This window comes from Microtus oregoni, unplaced genomic scaffold, assembly GCF_018167655.1.
Source record: "Microtus oregoni isolate MIOR12 unplaced genomic scaffold, Mior012 000000F_ref0000247, whole genome shotgun sequence".
In the NCBI taxonomy this organism is placed as follows: domain Eukaryota; kingdom Metazoa; phylum Chordata; class Mammalia; order Rodentia; family Cricetidae; genus Microtus; species Microtus oregoni.
Window position 1 is genome coordinate 86,132,554 of NW_024543059.1, and position 21,185 is coordinate 86,153,738.

General features: G+C 44.8%; 1 protein-coding gene across 2 annotated transcripts in view; it reads left to right on the top strand.

The window, feature by feature from the left end:
* The first annotated feature begins 161 nt into the window (after window positions 1-161).
* Cdc14a (cell division cycle 14A) overlaps window positions 162-21,185 on the top strand; it is a 143,293-nt gene continuing 122,269 nt past the window's right edge. For both annotated transcript variants that reach the window (XM_041652770.1, XM_041652763.1), the window contains exons 1-3: window positions 162-275; window positions 1,050-1,140; window positions 18,127-18,202. In XM_041652770.1, the coding sequence (XP_041508704.1) occupies window positions 227-275; window positions 1,050-1,140; window positions 18,127-18,202 (216 nt within the window). In that variant the 5' untranslated portion in view covers window positions 162-226. The remainder of the gene's footprint in view (window positions 276-1,049; window positions 1,141-18,126; window positions 18,203-21,185) is intronic.

Below are 21,185 nucleotides of genomic sequence, written 5' to 3' on the forward strand. Positions count from 1 at the left end.
TGTGCGTCCCGCGCCCAGCGGGCTCGGTTCCCCACGGAATGTCCCCGGGGCGCCCCGCGCGCTGACCCTGCAGCCGCCTCCGCCTTGGGCGCCCGCCTCCTCCCTCAGGCGGGCTCGGTGATCGGGACCGCGAGCTTCCCAGCTCCTGGGCATTGGGGGAAGCCCCCGGGGGCGGGTGACCTCAGTTGGCCACGACCCAGCCCTCCCCCGTGCGGATCTCGCTAAGATGGCAGCGGAGTCGGGGGAACTAATCGGGGCTTGCGAGTTCATGAAAGGTGAGGAGCAGCCGCCCGGCATCCTCCGGCCCTTCCACGCCACTCCCCCCAACTCCTCACGGCTCTCCCCTTTGTCCCAGCTTCTGCCATGGGTTTCTCCTCGGCCCTTGTCCCGCAGCTACTGCTGCTTGGTGCTTGGGCCCCTTCTCACCACTCAGCTCCCGGAGGACCCCCTGCTTCCGGCTTCTTTCTAGCGTCCTTGCTCTCTCTGTAGCTTCCTCGTACCCGGACAGTGCGGGCTTCTCTGCCCGAGCTCCTCCTCCAAACCTCTTTTGGGGAACCTGCTCGGTTTAATCATCTGTCTGCTAATCCTCCACCCCTCGGTGGCAGGCCAGCGCTTTCAGGACACCCCCCCCCCCCCACCACACCCCCTTGTCTTTCCTTCCTTCCTCTTGAAGTCTGCTAAACTGCAGGGGAAGAAGCTCGCCTCTCCCCGTTTCGCAGCAACTGAGGTCTGGAGGTTTTCGAACCAAACTTGTGTCTCCAGTTTTGCGGGTACCCACAGCTCCTGTCTGTACCCGCCCGCACGCAACCAGGGGGTGAGGGAACACTGAAGATGTTCTGCCCCCTGCTGGGTCCTCATCTAGCCTCTTGGGAAAGTTGTGCTTTAGGGGCTGTGTTGCTTTCTGGAAGATCGTGTTTCTACAGGAATCCCACGTGTTAAAGGGCCTTTAAATGATGCCTAGCAATTATTAATCTTTCATGCATGATCTGCGATCTCAGCCTCACTTCCCTGTTTCTCATGTTTTCTTGTCTTTTAAACTTGTCTTTCAGATCGATTATATTTTGCTACTTTAAGGAATAGACCAAAAAGCACAATAAATACCCACTATTTCTCCATCGACGAGGAGCTGGTCTATGAAAAGTAAGTTTCCCTCTTTTTTTTTTTGCACACCCCTCCCTCCGAGCTATTTAGCTTGCTGGTTCTTTCCCCCCAAGAGTCCAGGAGGCATTAGTAGCTTTTTAAGGACCATAGTTTTGGGGAGGGGCGCAGGCAAAATTTACAGTGTGAACCTGTCAACATTGCAGTCCTTTTAGAATGTCATGGGTATGAATTCTTCCTACTCCCACAGCGATTGTGGATTCCTCACACTCCCCAGAGTGGGACCAGGCAGTCGTACACTCTGTCACCACCAGACCTGTAATTGGCTGTGAATCAGCCACTAGGTATTTATGGAGTACCCACAGGGTACAGGGCAGTGTGTGCACTACAGGTGCTTAGGTTTCGCAGTTCACAAGGCTCCGGTTGTGTGGCAGGATGTTTTTGTTTGAGCAGACTGTTTTCAGAAAGTGGACCACAGGACTGCAGGGGGCTGGATCCACATTGTGGCTAGGAGGACGGTTTCCAGTGTGATTGAGTTATTTTAGTTAGGTGCCCTGACTTGATCTGACTTGATGGTTTTATTGTTTTTTTTTCTACCTTTGAGTAATAGAAAACTGCCTAAATAGCAATAATTTTTTTGTTGTTGTTGTTATTTTGCTCTCCTGGATTAAGATCTGAGAGTGAAAAATCAGAACCTGGAACTGAGTTCTGTAAAGGCCCATGGATGTAAAGGAAAAGACTATTTGAATATTTTAAGCACAGTAAGACATTAATTGGAGAGCTCCATTTCCATTCGATGGAAGTAGTAAATCTTAAGAACTAGAAAGGCAGGACTGACTTATATTCTCTTACTAAAAGAGCTGGCATTTCGGAGCCACCCCACGACCTTTGATTTAGACATTTAATTTTACTTTGTTGCCATCATCGTCAAGTGGACAGCTAATGAGTGGAGTTAAAGGAACCCTAAGAGCTGTCTAGGGTTGGTCCTGTTAGAATATTGGCAACTGGGATTTAGGGGTGCCATGGGGCCTTGAAGAGGGAAGAGTCTGGACCTTCAAAAACCTGTTTTATCTGACAGAAAATAATCCTTAGTTGTCACTTCATCCTAGGGGGTCTTGGGACTGATGTCCTCTGGATGGTTCTCTCAGTAGTGCTGGGAGGAGGATGCTTCTTGAATGGCTGGAGCGGGTGGGAATGAAAGAGGCTTTTGCTGCTGTTCATGAATGCCTGGAGCTGCCCCGGCAGAGAGGTCTGAGTCCCCGGTGTCGGATTACAGCGCAGCTCCTAGACAGAATGGAGTTCTGAGCAGCCTGTTCCCTGACCCTGTGCACCTGGATGATGTCACCACCAGCAGTGTTTGTTGAGTGGACACTCCATTGTTGGGCACTGTCGTGGCTTTCTTTTTGTTAGCTGAGGGCCTAGGGACGTCTTGTGTGCCTGAGAGTAGGGACTGCGTATGCGTGCTATTTTGTGCACTTCTGCAGGGTAGAAAGTTTATTAATATGCATTTGAACAAGCTTCGGTTAGTGAGGACTGAGTCACGTCCCTTGGGATTGCTAGGTGATAGACTTCATAAAGATTACAGTTAATCAACTAAACACAGTGTATCATGACTTTTTAGAAATTCTAATAATGAAAGTTTTGTATAATTTTAGTGTTTGTTCTTCAGGATACAAATTATATGATATATATATTATATATATTTTCCACCATGTTCCTCATGTTTTCCAAGGACAGACTTGCTTAGCGAACCCATCTGGTTCACTTTGTGAGTTTGGATGTGAACTTGAAGCCATGAGAAACTGAGAATGGTGGCACATGGGGAGCAAAGGTAGAGGCAGGTGAATTGCTGTGAGTCTGAGACAGCCTGGTCTACTCAGAGAGTTCCAGACCAGTTAGAGCAACATAGTGAAACCCTTTCTCATGGAAAACAAAACCAAAACCAAACCAAAAACTGGGCATGGTGGCTTATACCTGTAACCATTTGAGGAACAGAGGCAGGGGGTTGCTTGGAGTTGGAGGTGAGTCTGAGTTATACAGTGACTTCCAAGCCAGCGTGAGCTATAGAGTGAGGCAAGGAAAGATTTTCATCCTGAACACGGCGTGTACTTCCCCCAGTTTGGTGTGCCACACCATGCCACAGTAGCGGCTAGGGTCCCGATTCCCAGCATATCACACTATGCTTGATGGTACAGGGAGTAACGTGATGAGCGTCCATGTTGCTCTCAAGGTTTAAGGAACTCCAAACCTATATGGTTTGTGGCTAAGGGGAACTGCAATGAAAGGGAACAAAGCTACCCGAGGGGGAACCTCATCCCTGGACTAGGAAGGGTGAGGACATGTCCAGCCGACATGTTCATAAGAGGTTCTGTGGAGATGCTGACTGGCTTGAAGGATGGACAGGTGTGCTCTTTGGATATGGGTGTGAGAGAAAAGGAAAACGAGGCTCAGGAGGCATAGTGTTCAGGGCATAGTGAGTCCTTCACCGTGCCTGGTGTGTATACAGGTCACACGGGGGGAGGTGTGGAATATGACACTGAGAGGACGGGTGGGGACAGACTGAACGCCAGCCTGAGGAACCTGCAGTCACCCCGGCGTGCCACAGCTGGACGCAGGCTAACTGCAAACAACGGCATTCACAGCGCATCTCCCTCTGTGCCAGATGCTCTTGTAGGTGTGCTGTGACTACAGAATTCGCGTTTCCCCACAATCCCACGAAGCAAGCATTACTGCCGTCCTTTGATCCAATAATGCCAAAAGGGATGGTGAGGTTGGGTACGATGCCCACAGTCAATGAAATAGTGACAGAGCTGAAATTTGAAAATGAACCATCTAGTTCCAGAGGATATACACCCTCCATCCGACAAATAGTGTAATAGCATTTAAGGCCCATTGGAGACCGTGTAAGAAACCATACAGAGAAGCTTTGGGATGTTTAAGGGGAAAGAATCAGTGCCTGGAGTGAGGGGGTGTCGAGGAGATGAAGAGGCAGGATCTAAATCTATGTGTGGGTAGTTGATGAGGATGCCAAGGAAAAGGAACGGGGCGGTTCTCAGAGTGGTCTCTTCACAGTGGGCCTGAGAGCCTCATGAGCTGGAACAAGGAAACGGGGCAGTTGATTGGCTTTGGTGGTAAGAAGAGGTGTTCTGTCTTTGTCAGAATGAATTTGAGAAATGTAAGGGATAGTTATATCATTTGAAAAGCATATACCTTAACTAACTAACTAACTAACTAACTAATTAATTTCCTTTTCAAGACAGACAGGGTTTTCTCTTTATAATAGCCTTTACTGCCTTGGAGCTCATTATGTAAGTTATTAACTTAGACTCACCTTAGAGTTCTAGGCTGCCCTTGAACTCACAGAGATCCACCTGCCTCTGCTTCCTGAGTGCTGGGAGGCTGTGTGCGCACCTTTGAAATAACTTAAAGTTGGAAGTTTTCCAAGGACACCATGCAGTATAAAGAATGGAGCTATTTCTGAGGAAGAAGAGGTCAAGGGTTTTCAGGATGAGGGGAGTAAAGAAAGACACCATAAATAATTAGCCAGCCAGGAGTCAAAACCTGAAGGAAGAAAAGAGTGGAGGGTGAGTGGCTGTGGAATGCGTCTCTTTGGCCTGCGAGTCCATGGGGCCCAGTGTGGCAACCTGGGTTCTATCTATGGACTATGTCCTGAGGACAGACACCCTAATGCGCAGTCTTCAGAGAAGGAAGTGTGTTTAGGTACATCGTCACATGGGGCCTCATGTAGCCCAGTAGCTATAATTATTTGCTGACTGTCCCAATGAAATGTCTCCTGTCTGAGTAAATTATCACCTCAAAAACTATTAACCAGGCTCTTTAAATAAGAGTATGTTTAGTTCGGATACAGCTGTGTTTTGTGTAGAAGTCTGTTGAGTTATTAAAGGAGGCTCGAACTCCATGATTGAAACAGTGACCTTCTGAGAAGCAAAATGGCTTCATGAGGCCAGACTATGAGATCGAAAACTTGAACTTACTTTCTCTGTCTCTGTTTCTCTCTCTCTCTGATTTCACTACATATCCCTAGCTGGCCTGCAACTTGATGTGTAGAGCAGACTGGCCTTGAACTCACAGAAATCTGCCTGCTTCTCTTGAGTACTGGGACTAAAGGCTTGCACCACCATGCCTGGGTTCTACTTGGTTCTTAACGGACTATCTTGTTCCATGAAGATCTGAGACGTCTTAATAAAACACGGATGATAAGAAATCATGCTTTATCCTTGGGTTCTGCGTGTTTTCACAGGCCAGAGTTAAAACAAAAGACTAGGCTAAAATATTAGTGGTTCAAACATTAGTTTCAGACCTAGAGCCTTTCAAAAGTTTACCTGCATTGAACTGAACTCTCCAAAGCATTCCCCTCTGCAGAAGAGCTGGTTCTTTGGTGTTGGAGATGGAACCTGTCATCCAAATAGAGGCTAACTTTTAGTAATGGGGGTCATGGGTTTTGGCTCAAGAGTTAGCAAAGTGAAAAGTGTTCACTGTCAGAACCCTTGTATTCTCTCCTTGGGTGTGGCGTTGGATGCTAACGGTGTGGGAAGCAAGTCTGCAAGAAGGGAAGTGTGTAATATATGTTTTCAATCATATGCTTTTTCATTTTTTCTGCCCTCGGGTTTTGTTTGTTTGTTTGGTTTTGTTTTTTGAAGAAAGGCACTAAAATTTCATGACAGAGTACTAAATAAAGATGCCAAGACTGAATGGAATTTCTTTGGTGAATCCAAGGATTGTCACCCAAGTGTTTTAACTTTTTAAGAGTGAGCAGCATTGACTGGGGTTATACCTCAGTGGGAGAGTATTTGCTTGGCAGTACAAGGCTCTGGGTTGAATCCCCAGCACTAGAATTGAAGATTGAAAGATGAACAGTCTTGGTTGGACGTAGTCGCTCCTGCTTGGGAAGCTGAAGACAGATTGGTGAGCTCCTGCCTTTAAAAACAAACAAACAAACAAACAAACAAACAAAGCCAGGCAGTAGGCTCCTCTCTAGGGGTCTGTGACCTCCAGAGCTATGATTTACAACACAGGCCTGAATGCCTTCCTGTGGAGCAGGCCTCCAGCAGCAGTTGGTTACCTCCTAACCTTCATGCTGCTATTGCACTTTCTGGTAGGCGCATCTTGCTTGACAGTCTTGCTTTTTGTGCCTCTGTCCTGAACACACAAGTTGTAGGTATTAACTTGAGTATATATGCACCTGTGGTCACTATCAATGTTACTCTGTAGCCTGAATTATGAGGCAGTGCATGTATAGATATACATTTATGGTCAATTCTTCCTCTTCCTTTTCTTCCTCCTCTTCCTCCTCCTCCAGCAGTGCTGGCAAATCAAACCCGGAATTTTGTGTGTGCTAGATAACTCCTCTAACACTCCTAGCCCTCACAGTTAGTTTTTTTCCTGTTTTTGTTTTCTGAGACATCTCACTTTGTAGCTTAGGCTGGCCTTCAGCTGACCACGTAGCCTAGGCTGGTCTTGCATTCTTGATAACCGTCCTGTCTGAGCCTCTTAGGTGTAGAGATTGCAAATAGAAGCCTCTGTGCTCAGTTCCCCACAGTCCATTCTTTGTTGTGTGACCCACCACCGTCATGCCTTACTTTCATATTTGTTTAGGAACTTTCTGTGTTGACCTCTTAGGTTTTGGTCCTTGGTCTCCATAGTGATAAGTTGTTACTCAGATTTTTTTTCAGCTTGCTGGAGATAACCCTGGAGAACACACAGGTGTACTCAAATGCTGAGGAGTCTTCTTCCAGGGTTTGCTTCTCTCAGGCAGCAGGAGAGAGTGATCCAAGTGGGCTGTGGGAGATGGCGCTCTGTGCCAGGTCACCCCAGGGCGGTTTCATTATTTTGTTTGAACTAGACTCCTAAGATATCAGATGTTCTCATTTGCGAGTTCATAAACACATTCCCAAGTCCAAAGTAAATGACTTATTTACTTAGCCACAGCTCAAAACAACTTTGTGCTTAAAAAAAAAATTGAACACTTTTTTTTTAATGGGATGTAAGGTAGCAACTTGAAATTTGTAAGTGGATGAAAATGGCTGTGCAAGAAAATAACAATATGTAGATGGAGTTGCAGGGCACTGTGCAAACTCACACACGGGAGAAACACAGGGAGATGCAGAAGTGGAGACAGAATGGAGGTCAGCGTATGAAGCTGTGGTCTATTGCGTTCGGAGTGAAGACAATGAGAACGCCTTACTGCCCTGGTCATTGAAGACATCTTCAGAGAGCGGTGTTGGATGTGTGATGAGCACGGGGCATTTTATGATGTCTGAGGGCCAGTACTACCAGTTTTCGTTCATTTTCCCAAGCCCTAGGCCTACACTTTGCTTGGCAGAAGAGTGGGGCCCCAGAAATTCAAGTGGAAGGAATGAGTGAGGCGGGCAGGCAGGGAGGGAAGAAGGCAGGCAGGCGGGCAGGCAGGCTGGCAGGCAGGGAGGGAGGGAGGGAGATTTCAGGTAGAGTCATCAAAGGTATGTTTAGGGCAAGCAAGAGTCTGTTTGGAAGGCAGTTGAATGGAGAGCAGGCACGCAAGAGGCTGGACTTGGCTGTGGGATGCTGTATATCAGCCCCTTGGGCTTCCTGATGAATGGGAAGGAGCAGACCCATGCTTGGAGCACAAGTGCTCCCATAGTTTGAGAGGACGAATGTTGGAGATACAGGTCTCTTTAGTTTGGATGACTGGGAGGAAATGGCAGGCATAGCAGGTTTCTGGGTTTAAGTCTGAAGGAGGAGCGACCTGCTCGTGGTTGTGGTTCTGTTTTGTGTTGTGAGGTGGGAAACTGGGAGTACAAGGGGTTCCTTGTAATGGAGTCTTTGACTTTTGTGGTCTCAAAGCAGAAAATAGACAATGCCTCACCCGGACACTTGCCAGTTTAAAGGCTGAGGAATTGTGCAGGACAGCTGATCTCAAGGTCTCTGGAGTTATGGTTTGGGTTGGACTTCTAAACTTGTGGATTTATTGTTTAGTTTTATAGGCTCTAATTTCAATTTAATGGGAAAAAAAAAGTTGTTTTAAAAAAAATTAGCCCAATACTTGCAGGACTACCAAAGAAGTGTATATTGGGCAGGGCCATTCAAGTTCTGTTGTTGGGGTTGAAACGTTTAATCCTTGATGACCTGGATGAATGACATCTGATAAATGCCCACGACTATTTGTGGTTGGTGATGAGGTCCTTCATAAGAAATGTTTGTGTTTGCTAGAGGTAGTAAGTGGCTCATGCCTGTAATCCTAGTGAGTTTGAGACAGGAGGATTCCTGTGTGTTTCAGGCCAGCCCGGACTATAGAGGGAGAGCTTGCCTCAAGTAAACAAATGTTTGTATTGAACTGTAGTTTTAATTATTTTTGTTTATTAGTGTGTGTGTGTGTGTGTGTGTGTGTGCGTGTGTGTGTACATCCCATGGTGCAAACATGAAGATCAGAGAAGAGCTTTGTCGAGTCAGTTCCCTCTTCCCACTTTTCCATGGGGTCCAGGGATTGAACTCCCGTTGTCAAACTTTTCGTGGCAAGCACCTTCACCGGATACACCATCTCCTCAGCCCCTGAGCCACAGTTTTCAAATGAAGCCTTTTTGTTATTAATCAAGTTAGTGTTTTGGTTTTCAACATATTCCTATCTCGTTGATGAGTGGAAGAATTTGCTAGTTGGGCTTTCTTTGGTTCTAAGATACAATTTTCTTTTGAGGTCTAGAAGAGGTGCTTTGTTTCAGATTGGTCTCCTTCGTCAATCTCTTGAAGTAGAACATTTATCGTTTTTGATCTGAGCAGCTGACAGTTCACTAAGGTACCTCATACAAAGAACTAGAGAGTTCCATATGTGTAACCTGGAAGAGCTAGAGCCCAGCTCATGGCTTCACCTACCCTAGGCAAGTGCTCTGTCACCAGACTACATCTTCAGCCTACAGAAACCATATAGCTTTCTAAAATGAACCTGTTTCTTTCTGTCTTATTAAATGGACTGATTGTGCTCGGCAGTAGTCAGACTTCATGGTTAGGAGTCCATTCACTAAACGGTTCACTGATTCAGGTTTAAGGCTTTCTAAAGATTAAAGGCCTGGGTGGGTGAGGCGGCTCAGAGGATGAAGATTCTTACTGCCAAGTGGGGTGAGCTAAGTTCAGCCTCCGAGACTCGCACGGTGAGACCTCTCTTGAGTTGTCCTCTTATCTCTGCATACATGTGGCATGCGTGTGCGGGTGGACAGATAAGACAGAGAGGTAGGCAGACAGACAGACAGGCAGACAGACATATGCAACAGACGTAGACAAGCAGATAGGCAGGCAGACATACAGATATAGACAAGCCGACAGGCAGGCAGACAGACATAGACAACAGACATAGACAAGCAGACAGGCAGGCAGACAGACATACAGAAACACACACACACACACACACACACACACACACACACACACACACACACAGTCCTGCACTTTTCTTCTATATCAATGCCTCCTGTTATCTAGCACTTTGACTTCTGTTGATGTTATTTGGTTAACTTTTATTGATAGCAACTATAAATGAAGTTCTTTCTCCCCCCCCTTACTCCTTTCTTCCTCTCTTCTCTAGTTTCCTTTGGACAGGGTCTTGCTCTATAGTCCACATGAGACGGACTTGAGCTTGTGATGATCCTCCTGCTGCAGCCTCCCGCGTACTGGGGCGACATCTGTGTGTCATCATAGTTGGCCTTGAGTCAAATACTTTGCTTGCTCACTGGCAGGTTAGTCCTCCTGCACCTGACAGCCGCTTGCACCTTGATCTGCTGCTGAGACTAAACACACAGTGGGAGTAGACACCAGAGATCTCGTTTTCTGAGCACTGAGTTTGAAACAAGACTGGACGTTGTATGCGACTGAGCCCCTTACAAACACAGCTCAAGGGCTTGCGTGGGTTCATGGTGAGCTTTAAGCAGAAACAATCCCACTTTGGTGTTTTGCTTACTTATGATTTGGGTCCACTTGGATTGCAGATTGGAGAGATTCCTGAGCTAGCAATCCTAGCATAACTGATTTCTTTCTAATATTTATTTATTTGTGTGCCTATAAGTGTGTGTTATATATGTAATTGTTCATTATATGCAGATGTGTGTGTTTTATGTATGTACTTTGTGTGTGTGTGTATATACAGTGTATTTGTATAGTAGGTCTACCTGAACATGAGGTGTCTTCCTCAGTTGCTCCCAATTTTGGTTTTTGAGACAGGGTCTCTCACTGATTTGGCAAGGCTGTCTGGCCAGGGTTTTTTACCTGTCTATTTCCTCAGTGCTGGGGTTACAGGTACCTCTGGCCATAAATGGCTTTTCCACAGATGTTGGGGATCCAAACTCACGCCTGATGCTTATATAGCAGGCACTAAACTGACTGAGCCATCTCCCTAGTGCCTGTAACTGGTTTCTTGGTGTAGACATTTCTATTCCTTAAAGGATAAGGAACTCATATAGGATTTTCATTAGTTGTGGAAATAAAATTATTGCTCCGGAGCAGCAGAGTAGATCTGAAAATCTTAAAAAGCATTTTATTTGTTGACTGTGAGATTGAAGGAAGGTTGAAGGGTCTTTTCAGGAAGCTGGGTGGGGTGACTCTGTGAAGTGGCGTCTTCCTGGTCTTGTCCACTCTTTCCCCATTGCCGGCATTGGGCTTGGTTCCACAGTGCTCATGGGACACATGTCTGCAGTTCTGGGACACCCAAAGTAAGTGCTCTGGGTGGTTTAAACTGGAAAAAACTCTCTGAGACTGGATTGAAGAAGACCATTTAGGAAGGACATTCTGATGGGATGGGCCTATTTATGGAGCAGGCCTCATTTGGAGCAAATCAGTCATGAAGATGGGGTGGTAGAAGACTGTGAGGTGCCTCAACTTTCCTCACCCAAGAGGGCTGCTTGATCTCACCACGAACAGGCCCTTTACTGTCCCTGAATATTTGTTTTTTTGGGGTCAGTTTGTTTTTTAGGTAAAAAGATTTATTTTTATGCCTGCAAGTGTCTATGTGTATGACATGTCTGCAGGCCCTCGGAGGCCAGAAAAGAGAACAGAGTCTCTTGGAGCTACAGGCAGTTGTGAGTCACCTAGTGTGGGTGCTGGGAGCTGAACACAGGTCCTCTGGAATAGCAGTACATGCCCTTACCCACTGAACCGTCTCTCCAGCCCCTTCGCCTAGTTTTGTAACCAAGTGTTATGGGTCGGTCGCCTCACTCGCCACACTCAGCCTGGCATAGTTTAGAATGTTTAGAATGAGACCCGTTTTTCTTTTCTCCCCTTGTTTTTCACGTGAACTAACCATGTACAATGTACCAATCCTTTATTTATTTATTTAACCGTCCCCGGATTGGTGCTAGGGATGCCCAGGAACTGACTTTCAGCTCAACTGTTTCATAAAGCTTGTCCTGCAGTGGGTTTTAGACAATATGCTTGTTAAATGTTAAAGACTTAGACCACTGTGAGCTCTTTGAAGTGGGAGAGACCTGTAGCATTTCTCTCTCTCACTCACTCTCTCTCTCTTCTCTCTGTTTTTCGAGACAGGGTTCTCTCTGTAGCTTTTGGAGCCTGTCCTGAACTAGCTCTTGTAAACCAGGCTGGCCTGAAATTCATAGAGATCCGCCTGCTTCCTGATCTGCTTCCTGAGTGCTGGGATTAAAGGCATGTGCCCCCCGACACACCCGGCACATGTTTCTCTTTTGGCAGGGTTTGATGTTTCCCAGGTTAGCCTTGAACTTACTATATAGCTGAACATGACCTGTTATTTATCTTGATGCTCCATTTTGTATAGTTCTGGGGATGGAACCAAGGAGTTTGGGCAAACACTCTACCAAACGAGCTGTGTCCTTCAGGTCTTTGAAGGCACAACAGAGTCTGTGGAATAAGTACGTTTGGGGAGCGATCTAAGAGGTGGGGATGGAAAAGGATTTCACTGAGGAAGGATGACTGGACTGAGTGAGACCTAAGGCATGGGTAGGTGTTAACCAGGGGCGGATAGTTGCGTAGGCTGAAGGCACATGCCTTTAATCCCTGTGGTGGTGTCGCACACCTTTGATTCCAGCACAGAGGCAGGAGAATCTCTGAGTTCGAGGCCAGCCTGACCTACAAACTAGTTCCAGGACAGCTAGGGCTGTTACACAGAGAAACCCTGTCCCGAGAAACAAAAACAAAAACCAAACAAGCAAAAGTCTCCAAAGAAAGAGAAGGTAGAAGCCACACTACCTGGGTCCTTGGAGGCAGGGTTGAGGGTGTTGGTTCTAATTCCAGGGGCTTAGAGAGGTAACATGATCACTGCTAACCACTGCCTTAAAGCCAAGGGAAAATGCTTTAGAGTCCTTTTCAGAACCTGAGAGAGTTAGCCTTTTCTGAACGGTGGGCTGGCCATCACTCTGTTTCTGCCAAAGCCATGGGAATACTGTCTGCTTAGTCACCTTGCTTTCAGTAGCTGCTGGTGAATAACAGGGTTAACTCGCATGGTTTGAGAATGTTTCTGTGGGAGTGAGTTTTATTCTTAGCAGAGCATTCCTGGAGAAGCCGTCTCTTGCTTTCATTAGTTGGCGTCTTGAAGGGGCTTTCCCTTCATTTACTTGCTCCAGAGCAAAAACACATGAAATTGTAGAGCTGTATGCTAGAAGGTTCCTTGATACTCTCTGGCCTTGTTTCTTGGCTTTAAGGCAGAGTCGTCACTTGGCTTATTTTACAGCTGAAGCCCAGGGCTAAAGAAAGTGCTAAGTGGAGGTTCCTCACATTCTTAGCAGAGGCAGCTGGGATTTCCTGAAAGGCTCTATCCAGGGACTGGAGTTGATAATGAGACCAAGGCACCTAGGGATGACCCGTGATCAATACTGGAATCCTATGGTACCAAGTGGCCTTTAGTTCTTTTCCAGGTTGTCCTGTGCACTGTGAGCTTGTGAGGTGCTCAGCCACTGGCATCTGTGACTGTGGCAGGTTGTGCTCTTAAGGGCACGAGCGGGCTCTCTGACTTGCGCCCCAGTGTCTTAGGTTAGTATTCACCAAGCAATTAGGAGCTTCTGAAAAGATGATCGTTATGAGTTCCTGTCATGACCAGAACCATTTGGTTGGAGGGAAGCATCAACTGTAAGGCAAACATTAGCTGGTGGATGAGAGGCAGCACTGGTTAATCTCAAAACCAACCAAACAAAATAAAGCAAAACTGTAGACAAATGGACATCTGTGTAGCCTGTGTGTTGGAAGGACAATGCTACTTTAGCATTATATGTATTTGCTGTAATACTTCCTGGTTTTCTCTGTAGGTGGTGAATTACTTGTGGGTAGGGAATGGCCAGCAGTGGGCTCTCAGCAGGTAATGGAGAGAGCAAATGAACAGGCACAATCAATGGTGCTCTTAAAAAAGCTACAGGAAACCCTGTCTCAAAAAAACCAACCAACCAACCAACCAAACAAAAAAACTCCAAACAAAAAAAGTTAAAGGTGGGCTGGGCAGACGGTCCAGTGGATAAAGGCTTGTCTGATAACCAGAGTTTCCATTGCCAGAATGCACAGACGTACCCAATGTTATAGCACAAGAGTCTGTAATTCTAGCTTGCTCCTTGATGGTAGGCAGAGACAGGGTGCTCTCCAGAAGCCTCTGAGCCAGGTATTCTGGCTCAAACATCTAGGAAGAGACTGACTCATACAAGGAGAAGTGAGGACCAGCACCTGAAGGTTGATCTCTGATCTCCACATTCATCAGAGGCTCATGTGCAGCCCCACACAAAGCATGTACATACAGACACACAGACACACACATGCGCAAATGAAAAAGAATTTGTATCCCTTATACTCTTATGCTATTTTTTATTCTATTTTTTAAAGTAATACTCTTTTTGGTTTTATAATAACTCTTTAATGTTAACTTGTAGCATCTTGCTTAGAAGGGGTGTCCATGAATTTTATTTTGTGACAGGAGTAGGCAGTGCTTGCCCTATAGCATTTCTTTGTGTCGAGGGGTTGAACAATTTCGCATGAAGCTTCTTCTTCTTCTTCTTCTTCTTCTTCTTCTTCTTCTTCTTCTTCTTCTTTTTTGATTTTCGAGACAGTGTTTCTCCGAAGCTTTTGGTTCCTGTACTGGAACTAGCTCTTGTAGACCAGGCTGGCCTCGAACTCACAGAGATCCGCCTGCCTCTGCCTCCTGAGTGCTGGGATTAAAGGCGCCACCACCGCCCGGCTCTTCTTCCTCTTCTTCCTCCTCCTCCTTTCTTCCTCCTGCTCCTCCTCCTCTCCTCTTCCTCCTCCTTGTTCTTCTTTCTCTTCTTCCTCTTCTTCCTCCACCTCCTTTTCTTTCTTTCTTCTTCTTCTTCTTCTTCTTCTTCTTCTTCTTCTTCTTCTTCTTCTTCTTCTTCTTCTTCTTCTTTCTCTTCCTCCTCCTCCTCCTCCTCCCTCCTTCTTTTTTTCTACAGGGTTTATCTTTAAAACATCCCTAGCTGTCCTGGAACTAGCTCTTGTAGACCAGGTTGGCCTCAAACTCACAGAGATCCTGCCTCTGCCTCCCGAGTGCTTTGATTAAAGGTGTGTGCCACCACTGCCTGGCTTCTCACTAAGCTTCTAATGTGTAGAAATAAACATAGTGGTGCTTCTAGTGATGATTTCTCTCAGAACAGACTCACGTAAATTACAGCTCACTAGAAAAAGCAAAGATAATGATAAGCCATAGGTTTTGTAGCTCTTGTGAGAAGAGCAGGACACGCTGGCATGGCTGGTGGTCTCTGGGCTCAGCTTCTGTTTCCCATCACACTGTGAACTCCACACCTGTGGGCAGCTGGTGACTCCGGAAAATGTTTTGTCTGTGGACTTCTCCTTTGCCCTCTGACACGGACACAGCCTTTCTTCTTTTTCCCCTGCTGCCTTCCATCTGCAGGGCTTCCTATGCTGCAGTTGGTTCTTTGAATTTCTTTGCTGTCAAAACAAAGCCATGTGATTTTAGCTCTTTCCACTTATTGAGTGAAGAAAACCTGTTGCCCGGTGTTCATTTCTTAAGCTTCTCGGGATTCATCTTAGTTACTGATCTAAAGTTTGCTGACTTTGTTAGAGGAAATGAATATATTGGTGGGGAGATTGGTTTGTTTATCCATTCATTTGGAGATGAAGGTGCTATGATACAATGAAATGCTATATCCAACTCTTCTAATGAGGCTGGAATATTGCTCCCCTCCTTCAAGACAAAACAGGGCCAGGGTCTTTGCTTGCCATTGGATCTGGAGGTATTTTGCTGGAATTCGACCGAACAGAGAAGCATTGACTCGTGAGTGCTTGGACTACACCTTCAAGAGTCCACTACACCTTCAGATGTTTTCTTCCAAAAAATTAAATTACTGTATGTGTGTGGTTCACGGGCCAAAAGTGAATTTATGTAAGTGGACTTCATTGTTCACCTGTGCAGCTCTGAGAACAAAGTTGATGTGTAGTGGTTAGGATGAAGCTGGAATTACCCGACTTATTCTCTGTGCTTCTTTTTAAATTTAAATTCTTTTGTGGGTTTTCATTTTACTGTTTACGTGTTTGGGTGTTTTGTTTGCATGTGTCTGTGCACTGTGTGTACCAAGCACACGAAGGCCAGAAAAGGGCATTGGACTGCCTGTGACTAAATTTACAGAAGGTAGTGAGTCACCATGTGGATGCTGGGAATTGAACCCTGGTCTTCTGGAAGGGCAGCCAGTACCCTTAACCACAAAACCGTTACCTCTTTTAGCCCCAATTTTCCTTTTCTGAAGTTTGTTCAGTATGAATTTCAAAAGCTGAGATATCACCAAAATTCCATATTTAATTTAAAATTATACAAGGGTCAATATATATGTTCCAATAGAAAAAAAATGCCAAGCTATGTTTTGTTAAATAGTGTTACTTCCGATGAACCCAAGAAGAATAAAATCTCTGCTGTAAAAATAGTGTTGCCCTTCCCAGTGCAGTCAGGTACCTAGTTATATGCGGTTCTCACTTCCTGCCCTGGTCCTGGGGGTTGAACCTGTGCCTTGTGCATGCTGAGTGTGTGCTGTGCCGCTGAGATCACACCTCCAGCCCCCATTTTAGTAGTTTTCAGTGGATTTTTCTTTATATTTATAGCTTAGCACCATTACAAACTTTAGAAATAAATAAGGAACTTCAAATCATTAGAAATTTATTTTTCTGGGTCATTTTGTGTTATATTATTTTTCCATGAACCCTGGGCATAAAGGCAGCCAATTTTAGCTCTCTATGTTCCAAAGCATTCCCACCTTGTTTACCAAGGATAACACACACAAAGTCAGTATTTTTTTTTTTTAACTGACGCCAGTAGGTATTGACAGACTTGTAGTTGGAGTGACATCTCATTTGGGTGGCAGAAAAGATTTAAATGCCTTCCTCAGTAAGAGGATGTTTCAAACATGGGTTTCTGCAAACTTGGTAGTATTTAATACGTTTGCGCTTAAGGCTGAGTTGAATTTAGAGTACTGATGAGCATTTCTGCATGGCGACTCATTTTTTGTTGTATTGCATCTAGGACATGCTTCCAAATGTGTGAGGTACAGATGATGGGGAGGCCCATATCACAGCTGATTGGGTGGAATCTTCATGTAACATTCTTCATAATATGCCATGTTGCAGGCATTTGGCTGAAAGAGTCACTGAAATGGGGAGTTCTGAGGACTTTGAGCAAAGCTTAGTGAGGGCCCCCCCCCCCCCGAATGTGACTGGGAAGGCTTTGTGGAGGGGGAAGGGGAGAGGGGGGGAGGGTGGACCGTTGCAGCAGGAATAGGTGAAGTGTGTGGAGGTAAGGGGTGGATGTGTCCTGTGGAATGGAGATCCTGAAGGGGACTTGTTAGTAGACAGGATCAGCCTGGAAGCCGGGAGCACAGTCTATTAAGCTTTGGTTGCTGGCGGTGGAGTCGTCCTTCAGTAGTGAGGGGCTGCTCAGCAGTTTTGAGTAATGGGAGGAGATGAAAGAAGTGAGGTTAGCTGCATGGTGAAATGCCCCTTCATTGGGAAGGAGGCTGCGATTTCAGGCAGAACGTGACTAAGCTGCAGGGCAGCTGGGCTTCTGATGTCTCAGAGGGACCAGAAGGGAGGGGTATATGAGAATGGCAGCTTTTTGATATAATAATAATAGTTTCTGCTGTACTATTATGTTTGAGAGGTTTCATGCTTCTGTGACTCAGAAAAGCTCGGGGCTATTTTGAAGGAAAGGTGGTTTTCGGCGTACTGTGTTTGAGCTGTTGGAAGGCACTGAGTTTGAGGTGTTGGAAGGCACTGAGTTTGAGCTGTTGGAAGGCCTGTAGATGGTGGATCCAGCACAAAGCCGAAGGTGAAGACCATTGCTGGGTCAGGGGCGAACAAGAGCACTCTTTCCCATTAGGTCACCGATTAGACTCTTGGCAGAAGATGAGGGATTTACATTCAGGTTGATGACCGTTTTGGAGACATCGGGGTGGGTGTGGGAAGGGGAGCCAACATGTCTTCTAATACAGGAAGTATAGGGAGAATGGGCAGGGAAAAATGATGGCTGCATTTAAGATACATGAGTGTTGAGGGTTTAAAGATATAGAGTCAGAGTTTATGAGTCCCAGAAGAAGAGAAAGCAGGAAAGAGCCCAGTGGTGGTGGCGCACACCTTTAATCCCAACACAGAGGCAGAAGGATCTCTGCGAGTTCAAGGCCAGCCTGATCTACAGGCTCCAAAGCTCCACAGAGAAACCCCATCTCTGGGGGGAGTGGGAGGGAAGGCAAGAAAGAGTGTGTTCCACGTGAGTTAATTCACGTTCCTCTTTCCCATACTTTTCAATCCTTTCATCTAAATGACAGCAAGGAGTTAGAAGGACTTAAGACTGAAAATTGCCCCAACAGTTTTCTGTTAAGAGATTGGTTAGAACTGTAGGGCACCAGTAGGGTGGAATCATGAGGTACCTCGGTTGGCACGGAGCAGACTCCTTAGGTAATGAACCTAATTCTGGAGATAATTGAAATTTGGTTACAAATTAGGTGAAGTTAAAAGTGAGCATCTATATTACTGAAAGCTGTGCTTGTACTAAATGCTATTTTATGTGTGTATGTATCTCAGTTTCTATGCAGATTTTGGACCTCTGAACTTGGCAATGGTGTACAGATACTGCTGTAAACTAAACAAGAAACTAAAAGTGAGTATTCTAGACCTGTTTATGTTTCACAATTGCGATGTTTAAACCAGGAAACTTGCCCCATGGGATTGTTTTGCACCCACACTATTTAATCAGGTGATTAGATCTTCAGAAATTTGTGAGAGTTCACCTAGGAGTTGAAATCGATCCCCCGGGTGATGACAAAGGACATATTAACCTCTTTCTTTCTTCAGGACAACTGCAACATGAGCTGCATGAAGTCATTGGAATTGTGACCTAAGAAAGGGGCACAGCCTTTTAGGTTGTTAATGAGTTTCTGTCAGATTCCCTCAAAGGAGAATTTTTTTCCAAAGCCTCCAGACCTGCTTGCAGATGCTATTATGGGGTGATGAAGGGTCTCCTCAGGCACATAACCAGGTTTTGTTTGGTCAAGATGGAAAATTTTGCATATTTGTTGAGCGTCGTCTCCATAGAGTTAATAACCAAGTGAGACCCATGAATCTGTAGTCCTAGTCCTAGAATTACCCACTGTGGCAGAATGTGGGCAGGCATTCAGTATTAGCCTGCTGTGTTTATATTACATGAGATCCTTCTCATTTTCTGCATATGAATTGCGTATATGGATTTTGTCATGTAGACTTTTTCCTTTTAAACTCTGAGCGTATAAGAAAAATGACATTTACAGTATTGAGTTTACTGCATGGAAACCATTGTTTATATTTTCTCCTTCCATTTTCTAAATGGACCTCTTGAATGTTTCAGTCTGGGATACAGTATACCATGATGTATGCTCGTAGGGTAATCACAGACTTATGATGCCTAGTGTTTTATTTTTTATGCTGCATAAAGTGTTTCTGTTCTGCAGTACGGGGTCTTCCACACACAGCTACTCAGCGATTGCCTTTGGGTTTTTGGTTGAACTTAGATATAAATGTAGTCTGACGGAGCATCTCCTGTAGGATATATTGTGTGCTTTCTACATTTACAGATTTTTCCATTGACATCACCGTGGTGTCATACAGTATGGTCATACAATGACATTTCAGTCAATAATTACATAGCACAAAAGCCTATCACACCCAACATGTTTAAAAATTAAGTCATGCAGTTTCATCTGACTTGAAAATTTACATCCATTTAAGAAAGCAAGAGCCAAGGAGCTGTTGTTTGTAGTTTAGGAAAATAGATATTTTTATGCTCATAAGGGAAGTAAATAATAATTTTTAAAATGAACTTAAAATGATTGGAAGGATCACTCGTCAGTGTCTAAACCTCATGTTTTCTTTGGGAGATCTAGAGGTTTCCTAGCTCTCTCTTTCCTCTCTCTTGCTCTCTCTCTCTCTCCCTCCTCTCCCTCCCCCTCTGCATACATATGTGTATGTATAGGTGGTCTAGCAGAAGACATTGAGTATCTTGCTCTATCACTGTCCACCTTATTCCTTTAAGACAGAGTCCCTCATGATTTATGGAAGTGCATCATAGATATCAATATATAAAGTATGCATTATTACCTACTACATTTTAAAGAATTATATATAAAGTTCATGAGTGCGTAGCCCTGAGCCACAGGATTGTGGATTCTTCTAAAATGATTTTTGCATGTCTATGTTTCTTCTTTTCTTTAAGAAATAAAAATTTTTATATAGTTAGTAATTTTATAATAAATAATATGTTAGTCAATATTTTTTGGTATAAATTAGGATTGGAAATAAACAAATGTTTCTATAAGTTAACATGACATTATATATTTTTTTTAAAAAAAGGGATTTTTTTCCCCCCCAGAACCTGGAGCTTACTATTTGACTATGCTGGCTAGGGCAAGTCTCTAGGATCTACTTGTCTGTCCTCTAGGTCTGGGGTTACCAGTCCATGTGGCTTCCCCATACCCTACTTTTACATGGGTACTATTTATTCAAATTCAGGTCCTTACACTTGTATAGCAAATGATCTTTTATCCACTATGCTGTCTCCCAAGCCCCTGTTTCCTAGTTATGCCATCATGTGGCTGGTATGAACTATGTACAAGTAATCATGGGAACTAAAGACTATCTGGAGTTACCAGGGGAATAAATCATTATAGGAAGATGAATTCATGCATCTACTTACAGTGATTGTTTTCTTCTCTACCATATTCTATATTCTATATGTAACAGTGAGTGGGTATAGAGACTTGTTTAAATTTTTTTTTATTTCCTAAACTTACATCATTATGAAAATTCAGTAAACTTTAGACAGCCCCTCTGACTCATTCCAGTGATCAGTAATCAACTAGATGCCTGGAATGACATTGTTAGCTTTGATATAATTAATTGCTAACTTGGTAGCTCTCTGAAGGATTGACTTTTCAAAATTCAAATGTTAATTCTTTGAACCATACCAGATAGAAACTCTATCTCAGGAGACAAAGATTTACGCTAGCAATCCAAAACCAGAATTGCTCTGGACTTGTGGAATCTGTTTCTTCTCTATCACATAAGAATTCTAGTCAGGGATGGGGTGGCACAGGCCTTTAATTCCAGTATTCAGGAGGTAGAGGCAGGTGGATATCTGTGAGTTTGAGGGCTGGTTTCCCAGAGCTTTATAGAATGGTAGTTAGGATTGTCTCAGAGAGTTTATATGAAAGATTACATTACTAATGTCATATCTGTAAGTTCAGACAGGAAATCTAATAACAATTCTGGGACGTTTCAAATACCTGTTTCAACCTTAGTGCTGTCATTTGCCTACAGGAAAGCTGGTCAGCATGTTTCCAAGAATCTAAATGACAGCTGTCAAGACACAGGGAGATCACAGGGAGAGGTGGGAGGCCTTAAGAGAGATGTGCTACCTACTGGTGTCCCAGGTGAAGTCAGGGCTGGGTGTCATTGTTCACACTCTTATCTTTGCCTTGGGGGTAATCTGGGCCTTGGGTTTAGGATCCTTCTGTGGTTACTGACCCAGGTGTTTCCAGGCCTTCTTACCTGTCCTGTGGCTGTGGCTGCCACCCTGGCACTCTGGCTGTGTTATTTCCAGAAACTTTAGA